This window comes from Pelophylax lessonae (genome assembly GCF_965119305.1).
Source record: "Pelophylax lessonae genome assembly, chromosome: 2".
Classification (NCBI taxonomy): domain Eukaryota; kingdom Metazoa; phylum Chordata; class Amphibia; order Anura; family Ranidae; genus Pelophylax; species Pelophylax lessonae.
In genome coordinates this window covers 548,642,164-548,657,376 of record NC_138769.1, presented here as the reverse complement: position 1 = coordinate 548,657,376, position 15,213 = coordinate 548,642,164, and the positions used below count along the sequence as shown (strand labels likewise).

The 15,213-nt window shown below is 38.9% G+C and overlaps 1 protein-coding gene across 1 annotated transcript in view; it reads left to right on the top strand.

Moving 5' to 3' along the window:
• Positions 1–15,213, top strand: part of LOC309548180 (uncharacterized protein) — a 161,282-nt gene that overhangs the window by 18,271 nt on the left and 127,798 nt on the right. The window contains exon 3 of the mRNA XM_082248136.1: positions 3,109–3,309. Within this exon, the coding sequence (XP_082104262.1) occupies positions 3,109–3,309 (201 nt within the window). The remainder of the gene's footprint in view (positions 1–3,108; positions 3,310–15,213) is intronic.

Genomic DNA, 15,213 nt, shown 5'->3' with positions numbered 1-15,213 from the left:
AATAATGGAAGCAAACCCTGCAATAAAAAAATGGGACCTTCAATATCAAATGGTCATACAACTGCACCTCCAGTAATATTGTGTAAGTCATCCAATGCAAAAGATGTAGCAAAGGATCTTATGTTGGCAAAACAGGACAGAAGTTACAAACAAGGGTGAATTTGCACAGTCACACCATCAAGGAACATAAAGAAGATGAGTTCTGCACACCTGTTGTGGGACATCATTTCTCACAACTGGACCACACTATGTAAGACCTCAATATCTTACTTCTTAAGGGGAAATGCAAAACTATTCAGGAAAGGAAAACTTTTGAACTAAGAATGATAGTTCTATTTGACACAAAAGATAACTGCCTAAACTTAGATATGGGTTTTCTTACTCATTATCAAACAGTTTTATGACCCCCTCTGTGACTGTCATCCCCTCCCCCAGTCTACAGTTCTCCCTATGTCTTATCTCACTAATTATGCTAGTTTTATTACCATTGCCATGTACATTTGCTTGTATGTGTGCTTTTTTTTGTTTTGTTTTTTTCCTTTCCCTCAGAGAGTGTCTGGATGTTCCCACAGTTTTTGAAGTTTGGGTTTAAACCACAAGGCATATGCATTGAGAGACAATTTTGATCATACCCTAATAGTGCAACAACTCTAAGCCAGTTCAGGAGAGAAATTTCCAAAGGAACATACACTGTATTGAGATAACTGCCATCCTATGTACCAAATTACAAAACTGCTCGAGTGACCCTAATATGGTGGCCACAGTAGCAGAGGTAGTAATTGTCGCTGAAGAAAGTCAACCACTCCTCAACCTTTTGGGAATAAAAACTGGAGACACCTTAAATATATATATATATATAGATATATATATATATATACATATATATAGGCTGATCCTACCTATTAAATTAAATGGAAGAGTGAACCAGATTTGCAATTTGGCTTCCACAACAGCGACCAGAGGAGACTGAGGGCAACTAGTCCCAAAAAGTCATTATGAAAGAGTATGCCAATGTATCTAAAACTCTCCACTGTAGCAAGTTTTCAATGCTGCAGAAAAGGGTAGAGATTGGCAGGGTTCAATGAGAAGGATGCTTAACTTCCCCCAGTTCACCTGTAAACCAGATCCCAAGCCAAATGTGAGAACATTTTCTTGTACATTTAACAGTTTACATTTAACAGTATGCTAAAAATAATATTTGGTTAGTTCTAAGCAAATATATTCACATTTTTCTGTATTTTTGCCGGTTTTGGCCAGAAGAATTATTAGTGCTTCTATCATAGAGTGAGGTAAGTGACCTTGTTCAGAAGCATCATTATAATTTGAAAGTAAATGGGTTGCCAAGCTTTCAGCATGTGCTTTTTTTATGACTCCAGTGGTTCCCTTTCTTCCTGGAGTCTTACTGGCCAGAAAGTGGTGAATGGCATTCAATATTTCTTGTTGTGTCAATGACATTAAAAAAAGTGAAATCCTTTGCTGTCATCTGGGGATAGGAACAGTTTGTAAAAAGGCAGTAATATAGTCATCAGAGGCTAATATAAATCTGGAAAGGAAGAGCTCTTTTAGATTTATGCTACATGCTCTGAGGAATATTTTTTTAAAAAATAAAGTTTTTTCCATAGTGGCTATTTAAATCCTTGCTCTATTATTTCAGAAAATACCAGATGAAATATGACTAGTCTCTATGGCCGATGACAACATCCATTTTTTCCTCTTTTCCTTCATATGTCTTTTATTTTTTATGTATTTTTTCTTTCTTTATTTTTGTTAAGAAAAAAATACCTTATCTATCCAAGTCAAGTCAAGCCAAGCCAAGTCCTTGAACCAAGTCAAAATGTTAAGACAGTAGGAATTGTTAAGACTGTGAGAAGAGTAAAGTCCTGTAAACACAGGAGGAACATTGGGCGGTATTGGCCAGTTCAATGGAAACAGGCTGATATTTGATCTGTGTGTACCGCAGCCAGTCCAACAGAAGCCGGCCGAACATCCAGCTACTGTCGAAGGGGGCATGACCAAAAAAGGCCTGCTGATTGGCATTAAATCAGCATTCTCAGCCAATGGCTGAGGGCGCTGACCGGTGTGTTCTGGCTGCAGAGGCAGTCCCTCTGCCAGAACACAATAGCTCAGCAAGGGAGATCGCTGTACTAGCATCGCATTGTTAGTACTGGGGTTCTTCCTGAGCTCTTCAGATTTTTTTCGTTCAGCCGGCAGGGTTGAATGGGAAAAAAAACTCAGTGTGTACCAGGCTTACGTGCATAGTGTACTGAATGGCAATAAGAAGAAAATAAATATTGCACTTCAACAGAATTCATTATTAGTCTCAGCCTAAAAATGGCTATTGGCCTTACAATTAGATTGTTTATGAGAGGAAAATTGCAGAGAATATAGCTGGAAGGAATATATACCATAAATAAATAGAAGCGACATAAACAAGGAATGCACTCATTTATGTATGTATGTATGTACAGTATGTATGCATCTATTTAAAATGGAAAATTAGTAAAAATAAAAGTGCTTGGGCTGAACTTGTAACAATTTAGCCTACTCCTGACCTAAGAAGAAAGAACACAATAGCTCCGAGGGAGGAATTCTCCATCAACACTGACTGTGGTTGCAGGAATGGAAATCTCATCATCTATGGGCTGCCTCACATTGTGGGAAGGAACAGTAAAGCAGAACTAATATATTGCAGTGCACAGCAGGAAGCAGCATCTCACTGCACAAAAAACAAGGTCTAATCAAACTTATATTTTTTACATGTATAGGTAATAAAATGTAAAAACCATATGTTCCCTTTTAAAATGTTTGATTAGAAATTGCGCCCCATGCCTTCTCTATTGAAAGTAGCATTGTATAAGGACATTTCATCTCTAACTGATCTCTGATAAATTTTAGAATGTGTAGCACCCATTATTTTATTTATAACATATTATAGTAGTATCATTATTGTAGTATAATAACAACCTTTTAATTTTTGTAAGCCTCAAGCATAGTACTTGAGTTCCTACATCATTTTTTCTCTTATGAATTAAGCATAAAATGAGCAGAGCAAATGATAACTGCATGAGAACATTCTAATAATTTATACCTATTTCTTTTATCTTTCAGATTATGAATGGCCTTTACATAGAAAATTGTGTCCCATCTGGATTTATTTGGATGTACTGTTCTCCACTGCTTCTATCATGCACCTCTGCGCAATTTCTCTGGATCGGTACATTGCAATAAGAAACCCTATCCATCACAGCCGCTTCAACTCAAGAGCCAAGGCTTTTGCTAAAATAATTGCTGTATGGACGATATCTGTGGGTAAGTACCATCATATTTCAGGCATAGAAGCCTAATTATGAAGACTAACTGTGACAGAGTAACAGCCACTAAACACATATTGTAGAGACATAGCAGACTGCTGTGTCTATAACTTTTCCTTTCAGAATCTTGTTTAAAACGTTTTCTTTATTTTGCTGATAGGGAAAATAAAGTTCTGTTCAGTTTGTAATGGGAGAACATTTACTCATTAGTAAGTGTGTCCTTTTAATCTCAGGGACAAACATTGTTTTTTTATTGGGCTTTTGTCTGCTTAAAAATATTCCCAAGAAAACTGATTTATGTTTTTGTTAGATAGTGCCTTGTTAAATTATCCACCAATTTATGTTTTTTGGGAACTCTTGGATGGAGATTTCTGTAATTGAATTTGTGATTTATTTTGCTGGGTTTTTAGTAAGAAGATTTCCTCTTTTAAGGGACTAATTGAGTACCTACAGTAGATTCTTGGTTGGCCAACCTATTATCATTCTATGAGGAAGTAACTGAAAAAGTGGATGGTGGAAGTACAATAGATGTTGTTTATGAAGATTTTGGGAAAGTATTTGGTACTGTACTTCATAAACATTTAATCTATAAAATTAGGTTTGTTAGATTTCATGTAATTGTATGTAAATAAATAGGAAACGTGTTACATGAATGGGCCCAGAGTAGTCATAAATTGCTTATTCTATCAATGGTCTCAAGTTGTGATTGGTGTGCCCCAGGTTTCTGTCTTGGGGCCAGTGTTGTTCAATTTGTTTAATATTGATATAGAAGTGGGAATTAGGAGCTCAAAATCAGTGTTGACTGATGATACTAAATTATGCACGGAAATTTGGCACGAGATGTAGCATCATTACAGGAAGACCTTAAAAATATTGTGGGTTGGGCAAATACATGGCAGATGAGGTTCAATATGAGAAATGTAAAATTTGGGTACCAAATATTCACATACAAATTGCACATCTGTGTTGGAAAATGATCTGGTGGTGGCTATAGATCACAGACTTAGCTTATGTCAAGCGGCAGCTAATAAAGCTAGCAAATTACTCTCATTCAATAGAGAAATCAACAAATCTACCCATTATAAAACATTGGTTTTTACTCATCTTAAATAGGCAGTTCAGTTTTGGTTACTAGTCCTCAGGATTCATGTTGTTGATTTAGAAAGAGTTCAGCAAAAGACAACAAAATGATTAAAGAGGGGTGGAGCACCTCAGCTATCTGGATCATAGATTACAGTTATTCACTCTGGAGAAGAAGTGATATGATTCCAATTTACAAATGTATCAAAAGAGACTCTAATAACTGTAATAAACTATTAGAGAAGTAAAAGTATGGAACTCCCTCTCCCAGTAAGTGGTACTATCTAACAGTGTTGACAACATCAAAAAACTTTTACAATGTAGATGCCTTCCTCAGGTAGTAGAATAAACAGGGATATGAGAATTGATAGAAGATAAAATTACACATACATAGGTTAATCCTATAAATGATGTAACTGTTCCTCATTTGATCTAGAAGTTATTTGTTATACTGAACTGTCGTATTGAGCCACCATGTGAAAAGCAATGTAGGAAGTTGTGAAGAAATTCTGTTTTGCTGTCAAGTTCCTGAACAAGTTAAGTTTTTAAACTGCCAATCTGAATCTGACTGGACATTTGTGGGCTCCCTCTAGGAAAGGGGTTGTTAGCCTACCAGTGGCCCACCATTGCTGCCGTGTGGAGTATATGGGTTCCCCTTCTCCTGAAATGTACCATAAACCTTATGTCTTGCTGACTTAAGGTCCCCAGTTTCTCACTAGGACCCTGGGGAACGGATGCTTGGAGCTACCAATGTGAAAGGAGACCTCAAGAGTTAGGTCCTCCTGGAAACAGAACTGACACTGTGGCAGAGTGAGCCCTGAGTTAGGACACTAACTTTCTGACTTGCCACAACTGCCTGTTTAGGAAAGTAGATATTTTTCAGAATATAGCTTATCCGATCTGCAGTTAAAGCATGATACAAGAACAAGAGTAGTGTTTGGTATCTTTGCAAGTCCAATCCGTACAGCAAGGGCTGGATTGTTGATGTCAGTCTTGTGTCCTCACTGCGGTAATTAAGTACTGAATAGGGTACTCCTTGCCTAATTTTTTAGCACCATGTGACAAATTCTGGAATCACAAAAAAGTATAGCCTGGCTACATGTTAAACTAATTTCCAAAGCAATTTTCAATATTTTTAAATCTCCAGATTTCGTTAAGAAATACATGGTGATCTTGCCATAAAGGTCCTTGTTTTGAGGCATCCTCTTAAATAGGTGAAAACATTCTGTCCCTGTTACCAACTTGTTTTCCTGTGTCGTTGCCCTGTCATGTGGAGACTGGTATTGGGTATACCAATGCCCATTACACAGGCATTGCCTACTGTTGTAACCATCAAGGAAACACACACTAAGAAATGGCATGCAGTAATCTCTGGAGAAAGCAAGTGGCTGAAGATGAAAATCAGCAGTGCTGATATGCAAAAAAGGATGAAAAAAGTTAAAAACAGTGCAGTATTTTATTTTAAATAATGTAATTTGTGTCTGATGACAAATGTTATTTATATATGGTTTACCCATATTTTAAATACATTGTACCAACACTTAACTATGAATTCTACATACAGCTGCAGTAGATGTTGCTACAATTATCATAATATATTAAAGTACAAATAAACCATTCTATCCTCCTATTCTTGGTTCAGGGGCGTAACTATAGAGGCCACAGGGGTCCTGTGCACCTGGATAGGAGGGGTGGTGGGGGCGGCATATAGAGGAACCGATGCTCTCCATTTTTTTTCTGCAGCCGCTGAAAGCCTGCTTCTCCTTCTATCCCTCTCATAGGCATTCAGTGACTGCAGGAGAAAAATGGAGGGCATTGGTTCCTTTATATCCTGCCCCCAATGCCCCTCCTATCCAGTTTACTTTACTCCTGCTGCCCCAGACCCCTGTTTGCTCCTCTGTTCTTTCCCTGCCCCCCACAGCGTTGCTGACTTCCCCTCTCCCTGTCCCACTGGCTGCTGCAGGGGATGTGTCAGGATGGAGAGTGGGAAAAGGGCTGATAAATATGTAATTTAACGGCCCCTTCCTTTTCTGAATGGATACAGTGAGCATTCAGTACCGATCACTTCTGTTTCCATTCATAACTGAAGCATAGTAAACTGTCTGCTGAGAGGATCCGGTGTGCCGAGAGCCTGCGGAGAGAGAGAGGGGTCCAGTCCCAGGAAAGCCTACACAGGTCATGAGTACTGAGGATTGCCCCTGGGGGTCTGCCTGAAGTTAGAGGGGACCACTCTGGAAGAGGTTCTGGGATCCAGTGCCAGCTAGTTGTAAAGGGGGTACCTAGGTTGAGGACCCTGAAGCTACAGAGGGGGTACATAGTCAGTGGACCCTGAAGAGTTGAAGTTAAAGGGGGCACCTGAGGTTGGGCCCTGAATTGTACAGAGTGTGTCAGTTGCAAGTACAGCTATACAAATTCTACTTCATACTAACTCAAGCTAGTCAAAGCAGGGTGGACATTATTCAGTGACTTCCACAGCACCACAGTGTCAGGAGTTCTACAGTTTTCAGTCCTGGATCTTCTGGACTAATAGTCGAGGATTCAGCACTTCTGTGTTCTACAGGATATTTACAGTGTTAGAGAGTATTGGCTGGGGCCGGCTGGCGTCAAGGAAGCGCCAACGGGCATTTTTCAGGAGTAAAGTCCCACATGTAATTAGTTCAAGCCTCAAGGAGTATCCCACTCTTTCCCTTCTCCCATCCCCTTTAAATCAAATAAAAAAACCACAAACAAAGATGCCGGAGTTGTCGCTGCTTCAGTTGTCACACCCAGGGTCGCAGCTCACATGGGCTGGAGAGAGTACCGGTACTAATGGCAGACCCACATCAGGCTACAGGCCTGGAAACCTTGCTACATATATAAAAACACTGCTCAAAACAACATTGATATTTTTTTAATTAATCATTTCCTGACCGCTACCGCTTATTTTCTGCGGCAGGCTGGCTCGTACAGGCAAAAGGACGTAGGTCTACTTCGCTCGCCTGGGAGGAGCGCTCCTGCCCCCAATCATCAGCGGGGAAGCTGAGGCACAGGTCAGTTGGCTCCGATTACCGCCTGACACCCGCGATCGCTACCCGCAGAGAGAGAAGGACGGTCAGCTGTTGTAAACACAACCGACCGTCCTTCCCACTGAAATGTTCACAGATCTCATGTGATCCTTCTATATAGGATCACATGTCTCTGTGGTCATCTCGGAAGCCATGCCCCCCCCCCCACACAGTTAGAATCACTGCCCTAGGGTTACATTTAACCCCTTGATCACCTATACTGTTAACCCCTTCCCTGCCAGTGTCATTATTACAGTAACAGTGAATATTTTTAGCACTAATTACTGTAGTAATGTCACTGGTACCCTCAAAAGTGTCAAAAATGTAAATTAGGGGTCCGATCTGTCGCCGTCCAGCTAAAAATCGCAGATTACTAGCAAAAAAAAACAATAAAAATGACATAAATCTTTTCCGTAGTTAGTAGATGCAATAACTTCTGGCTTCTTAGCACTTTACCAAATGTGATTTATTGATTTACTACATGTGAGTGTAAAACCTGTGGGTCTTTTTATGTTTTTATTAATAAATGTTGTCAAAGATTATTGCAGTATCGGAGTTTCCTTTTTTATTTTATATATCAGGAGTTTTATACTCACTTCTAAGATTGAAGACTGTGTTTGGATTATCCATAACCCTGAGGGGTACAAATCCTTAAAGCCGAGCATCAGAGTGTGAGGCAAATATTTCTAGTGAATGCCAAATAAAATACCGATCGAATTAAGATCAAACATGATCACCTTCATTGCTAGAGAAGACAAGCTAGCGATCAGATGCCTTACAGGTCAGAGGTTATTCCAAGATAACCCGTGTTTAGTGTCTGTGGCTAATACATTCACTGCCGTACAATAAAATATCAGTTTCAAGAATGTAACCATTACATATTTCGAGATATGAGTTCTGGTAGTAATCTGTCTAAGCGGGAGGTGTCTTAGCAGTTCTAAGCTTCCGGAGCCGCCCATGGCCCCAGTGTGTATTGCTCAAGTACTTCTGGTGACACCCCCTGGGGGGTCAGAGAAAAAGAGAGAGAGCTGTTGGAGCTCTCAGTCCTCTTTCTACCATCCAAGCAGTAACATCGCTCAAGGGGGAACCGATCACAGCTGTTCAGCTTCTGAAACTAAGATACACTTGGGACTTTTGAATACAAGTATTTCATTTCTAATTCTTATCTATTCTTCTAAATTGCTGTATTGTGTCTCTATTTCTTTGTAACCCATTTTTCCGTAAATATTTTATTTGCACCAATTTTAACCTTTCTTATAATTAAACCTTATTTTGAAAAGTGTTAATTTTGTCTCTAAGATCTTAAACGCAAGCTAACCAGAACCTGCCTCTTGGAAGAGCGCTACTGTATAGAATAACCACCTGAACATTTCTGTCTGCGGTGACAGTGTGTGTTACGGATGATTATTCTAAAGTCATAATTGGTATTTCTAAAATTACGAGCGTCCTCTGGGCTCATTATAACGTAGAGGTGGTGGCAGAGAAAGGGTTAATTGTTTAATTAGCCCGGTGACAATCGCTCTCAGTCTGCTGGCATCTAGATTGTGGTCCCGCAAGCTGGACAATCTGTGTGCCGGGTGCAGCTGAGAGTGGCATTGTTACGCAAGTGATGGCAGGGTGTGAGATTGCTCGGTCCTTGGTCACGAGTTGGATGAGAAGGCCAGGGGTCTGATACCCGCCACCGTCACAGGGGGCACTATGTGAGGTGTGCTTTCAGGCCTCTGTATGTATTGGGACACAATGTAGAGGAATTGGTCATTCATGGAGTTAATTTCGGGATCAACCTATTATTTGCTGACTCTATTATATCTCGATCCTCTCTGTGCATTCCTCTATATAACTATGTGGGGGCAATGTGTGTCCCGAACCCCTGATGATGTCATATGTGATGAAATGCATAGGGCGGAGCCGGGACACACGCCAACCACACATGTGCAATTTCTGGTGGATGGATGTTTTTACTAGTTAGAAGTGTCAGTCTTTTCATTACTTATGTAAGTGCATTTGTCCGAATAAATTTCCTTTTTTTTTTTGCTTTTTATTATGCAGAGAGGGGATCTTGGTGATTTATCTTGTGAGTTGTGCCACATCCCTATTCAAATGTAAAGTGGAAGGATTCCCCTAAAGACTTGGGACTTTAAAGGCACTAATAAGGTCTAGTTGTAGTATTATAAAAACATATTTTTATTAAATATCAAAGAAATAAAAACATGTATATACAGCAGGCCCCCTCAGGGGCAGATTACATGAGATGTATATAGCTTGGAACATCAATACATAAATCTACGTAGAGACAACTGCATGGATTGATGTGAAAGTTACCCAACACGTTTCAAAGCTTGTACAGCTTCTCATTTAGGGATGTAACATATGTCAATCCTATAGATTGTATTGACGCTTGAATCCACATTCACATGTATTAAAAACAATATCTCAGGACCTCCGCTGGACAGAACTACATGACATAACAGTAAGATTCAAGGGGAAATGTTGGTGTTGGGGATGTTGCACCACAATTCAGCAGTCAATGGCGACTGAGGCCAAATAAATTGGACTCTGTATATGTTGTGTCATTCAGAACTATATGTGTGTGGTCCTGCAGCAAGGGGTAACAGGGTAGGGGGCACTATGTGCGGTGTGCTTTCAGGCCTCCGCATGTATTGGGCCACAGTATAGAGGAACTGGTTCTTCATGGAGTTAATTTTGAGATCCACCTATTATATGCTGGCCCTATTATGTCTCTATCCTCTCTGTGCATTCCTCTATATCACTACGTGGTGGCAATGTGTGTCCCGAGCCCCTGATGATGTCATATGTGATGAAATGCATAGGGAGGATCCGGGACACACGCCAACTGCAATTTCTGGTGGATGGATGTTTTTACTAGTTAGAAGTGTCAGTCTTTTTGTTACTTATGTAAGTGCATTTGTCCGAATAAATTTCATTTTTTTTTTTTGCTGGTCTTTATTATGCAGAGTATTTTTTCTTCCTTATTATTGTGGTGTAATGCGCAAATGGTCTCAAGACCCATATGTATGAGCATTGGTATTTCTGTGGAGAGACGGATTGATTTTGATGATATCTCATTCCATTCTGATGACTGGGTTACTGTCATAATCTCTTGTTATCAGTGTTTTTGACCATTATACTAGTGATTCTTTAGCTCTGGTAAGCCCCCATCTGCTTTTAATGAGGTGGGGTGATGCGCCTGGTATTTGGGATCTGGAGGCTTTCCCCTGCTTAGACTGAACCATTAAGAGATTCTCTCTGTGTATTTGCATGTTTTTGGTCTCTTTTATTTTGCTATATGGGGTCTTCCTTTGACTTTTTTGTAGATGTATGAATTACCACTATTCATACAGTTATTTATTGCACATATAAATGTGAACTTTATATTTTTATTTATTGCAATTTAGGTTATACAGTTTTTTTGCCCTTTATTTCTTGTACTATTTTCTACCATATACTGCAATATATAGCATTTTTTGATATAGCGCTACACTGTTTGGTTTGGAAATTGTGTATACTTTGTATCTAAGTATTGTGTTAGCTGCTTATTTTGGGTTTGTTTGGGCCCTAGCGTGAATTCCCTTTCTCCTTTAAAAAAAAAAAAAAATTTTGACTGTAGATAAACTTTATATTTTCAATTGATGAATGTGGGTTTATGATACATTTTGAAAATAGAAGTGCCTTGTTATGTGAGCATGATTGCAGCTTACTGTATATGCAGGTTAATACAATGCAATAAAGGATACAAATTCCAGTTTATGTTCCTTTCCATTTTAATAGGATGTTTACCTCGGCTGAATTAATTAAACACTAAATAATGATTCATAATAACTTCAATTCCCCAGTGATCAATAATTCTTTGAAATTGCTTATTTTGTCTTGTACATAACTAAATATTTTAAGTTTTAATGTTTCCATTGCCAATGAATTTGACAAACAGACCACAATGATAAAACACTGTGTTTATTACATAAATTATTGCAGAATTTTCTTCAATAGCATTAAAACTTGAAAGAGATACTATAATAAACAGTATAGTTTATTTTACATAGCTAGCTTTGAAATGTGCAAACATAATGCGGTAAGAAATACATTTCATTATGCAATGTAAGATTACATTACATAAATATATTTATACATATAGTGATGAGTGAAGCCTTGTTCTGACAGCAATAAAGTAAATATTTAAATTAGGTTGCCTTTTGTAAAAAAATAAAAATTATTGTATTTTTCTTTTTATTAAAAAAAGATTTTAAAAATACTATACTAACGTGTTGATTTACTAAAACTGAATTGTGAAGCTCTGCATAGAATCCAATCAGCTTCCAGGTTTTATTGTCAAAGCTTAATTGAACAAGCCGAAGTTAGAATCTGGCTACCATGCACAGCTGCACCAGCTTTTGCACACTTCAGTTTTAGTAAATCAACCCCTAAGAGGCTGTTTCATAATCTGGAAAGTAGAGGGTAAACATGAAACTCTATTTATGTCTATACAGGTTCTCATTTATCCAGGTCATAGTATGACTTTTAGTAGTAAGTCGCATTCAACTGAAGTTATTCTGTGATGTTGAAGATGTTTTGCCACTCATCCAAGTCTTTTCCTCAGTTTTATTGAGCATCAGTAACTTACCCTTGTGTTTATAACCACACATATATCTCAACTCTCCCTAACCTAGTCACAATGGAATGTGTCAAGGCAGATGTTGATTATCCAATAACATGACAGGAGGTTTGAAACCACCCTGTTCTAATCGCATAATCGGATCATCATAGTGTCATGCCATCTGGGATAATTGTTAATTCTTTAATTTATGTGGCTGTCAAATCGCCAGTTTAGAGGTATTAAATGCCATTATTTACCATAAGAAGGTAATGGAGTAACAGAATCAGCAATTGAACAGCCTCCTTCCCCTGATGATGTCTGTGTAGAAGAAAAGCATTAGGCGGGGCTAGGTTGTGACATCGTCATGGACGCCGTCAGGACCTATGGCGGTGCTGTTTCTACTCTTTATATTGCCATTATTTCATCCTTCCACTTTTTCATTCTTTTGCCCTTTTCTTCCTTTACACTCTTTGCATGGTTGAGCACTGCTGAATCAAGAAATGAGAAGATATACTGTAGCTGTATAACAGGCAGGTGCAATTGATCTTAGTTCTCTGAGATTAAAATATCTGGTAAGGGGTTGTGGAGCACTGGTGGCACACCTGTGGAGCACAGCATGGCTTACAGTGGTTTACTTTTGGTAATAGATTTCTTTCACAAGAATATTTCATGGGATTTGATTACAAGTTTTGTTTTTGCAGTTGGGATTTTATTCTATTTGTGGACTTTATTTGCATATCAATTATCTTTTGGATATATTTTCTGATTAGTTTCTTTGCACAGTATTCACAAATTAATGTGATTTTTCTATTTGCATTATTTCCTTTGTCACTTTGGGCATTTGGATGTATTTATTTGATTTAAAGTAATAGCGCACCTATTTGTATTTGTAAGTTTAGAAAACGAGTTTGCTTGCTCTGTCTCAAAGGAATTACATACTGAGGGAAATACATAGGCTGCTATTATTGACCTCTCCTTCAAAAAAATGTATCTGCCTGGCTGCTGTATTGTTCCTATGGCTTCAATAGATTCTGAGTCATTTATTCAGTGCATGCGATGTGTCCAGATCAGATCTGATCTGCACACATCACATTCTGCGTAATTGTAACTTAATCAGTGAATCAGTGTAACGTTCATGCGTTTTTGTTAGTGGATGGATTTACAGCTGCAGAATTATTACACTCAGTAGCCTTGTAGAGAATCTGTTGAACAAACATATCCAACTCTCAGGACTTCATCACCGTGTACAGCCTGTTATATACCATATATATTAATAGATGTTTAATGGAGGGATAGAATATATGAGGATGTATAGATGAGAGACAGGCTATTATATGGTGAGCACTAGAAGTAGTATTAGGAGAGTTGCAGGTGATGGTAAAGCAGATAGGTTCTGATGTCAAGTATAGTGCAGATGGTAAGAGGACACAGATGGAGTATACTTAGACAGAGTAACCTAGTGCAAGGATAGTTGAAGGTAGTCCCAAGAGCTAACAGGCTATGCAGATGATAGTGAATAGATAGATACAGATAGTCTTGGTAATTGCAGTAGATGACAGTAGGAGATTGGTTAGTAAGAATCCCCTGCGGGGTACTTATCACTTAGAAAGGTTTAGTAGTAACAGTGTCCATTGGAGAAGGGTGATCCCGTAGTGAGATACGGATCACCAGCGAGGTTTCCGGCTTCAGGTTCAGCAAGGGAGAATGTCAGCAGCTCCGACTTCACAGGAGGAGGTGCGGTGAACATGTGGTGAAGGTGAAAACAGCATGCCAGGGGTGATCGGGTGGCGAGACACAGGATCCGAAAACAGGTTCAGGTAGCGAGATACAGGAACGTGTCGAACTGGTATGCTGACTTCAGAGAGCGGGACGCTCCAACCATGGCGGTTGAACGAGCGATGAGTGAAAGCAAACCGGCGATTGAAATAGCCGCTCATAGCGGCGCTCGGCAATGATGTCATCCGGTCTTAAAGGTATATGCGTCTCTTGTTATACAAGATGGGACGCAATTAGCAGAGGAGAAATATGGAGACAAGGGTACCAGAGGTACCAGAACATTACAATCAGAAAGTATTAAAAACAGGGACAGCCAAGAAACTAGAAATTGTTTAGAAGGAAGGCAGCCATGGACTTCACACTTCTTTTGGCACAGATTGATAATACAAAACACATTGCATAATTCAAAACTGGATAAATAGATCTCCAAACATGCCTATTTACCTTTTCTGCAGTGCTTCTGAGCCTCTCGGTATCAAATCAACATGGCCTCTGCAATTTACTCTCCTTTTCATCAGGTGTACTCTTCCAGGATCTGTCTGATCTTTCCTATCATATGTTTACTGCTGCTTCATAAGGGAAACCCCAAAGGCATCTAAAAATGATTTAATAGCATAGTCCAATACAATTCATTGCATCATTACAAACAGGTACCACAATTGATGTGGTTTAGAGGCTTACCATTATAGAATTTTGTGCCATACTTGCACTATTTTCTGCAATTGGGGGGGATAACTCACATATAACACATCAACCAACCTCCACCAAATGAGGCAGGGGGTGCATTATGGACATTGGACCATCCATAGGGGAAACAGAGGCAGCAACCGGCTATACCATAGCCACTGCAAAAATTAGATAATTTTGTCATAAGTAAACTAATAACCAGTAGACTTTCTTTCAAACTAGGCTTAGAACCACCACAAACTGTCAAATCACCCCTGGGTCATATCCATAATAAGCCTCCAAACTACATTAACAGTGATACCTTTTGGAATCATGCAATTAATTGTATTGTAATATGCTGTTAAATATTTTTTCAGATGCCTTTGTGGTTTCCCTGATGAAGCAGGAGGCTGCGAAACATGTTGGAATCAACCACTTCATTCTATGAGCATCAAACATTCTTAGTTATCCAATACTTGTTTGGTGTTTCATGATGACTGTATTTTATGGTTATTATCTTTGATGGCTGTATAAGACCTGTTAGCTCTCTTAATGTATCCATGTAAAAAATAGTTCCTGTATTTAACTTTATTGTGCTACCTCACTCTTAATTACACAGCCGAGAAAGTTCCTTATTTATTAACAAGGGAGTTTTCCCTTTTTCTACACCAAGTGAAAATAGAAGAAATAAAGACTAAAAAAAGAAAATGAATTTAGCCGTCAC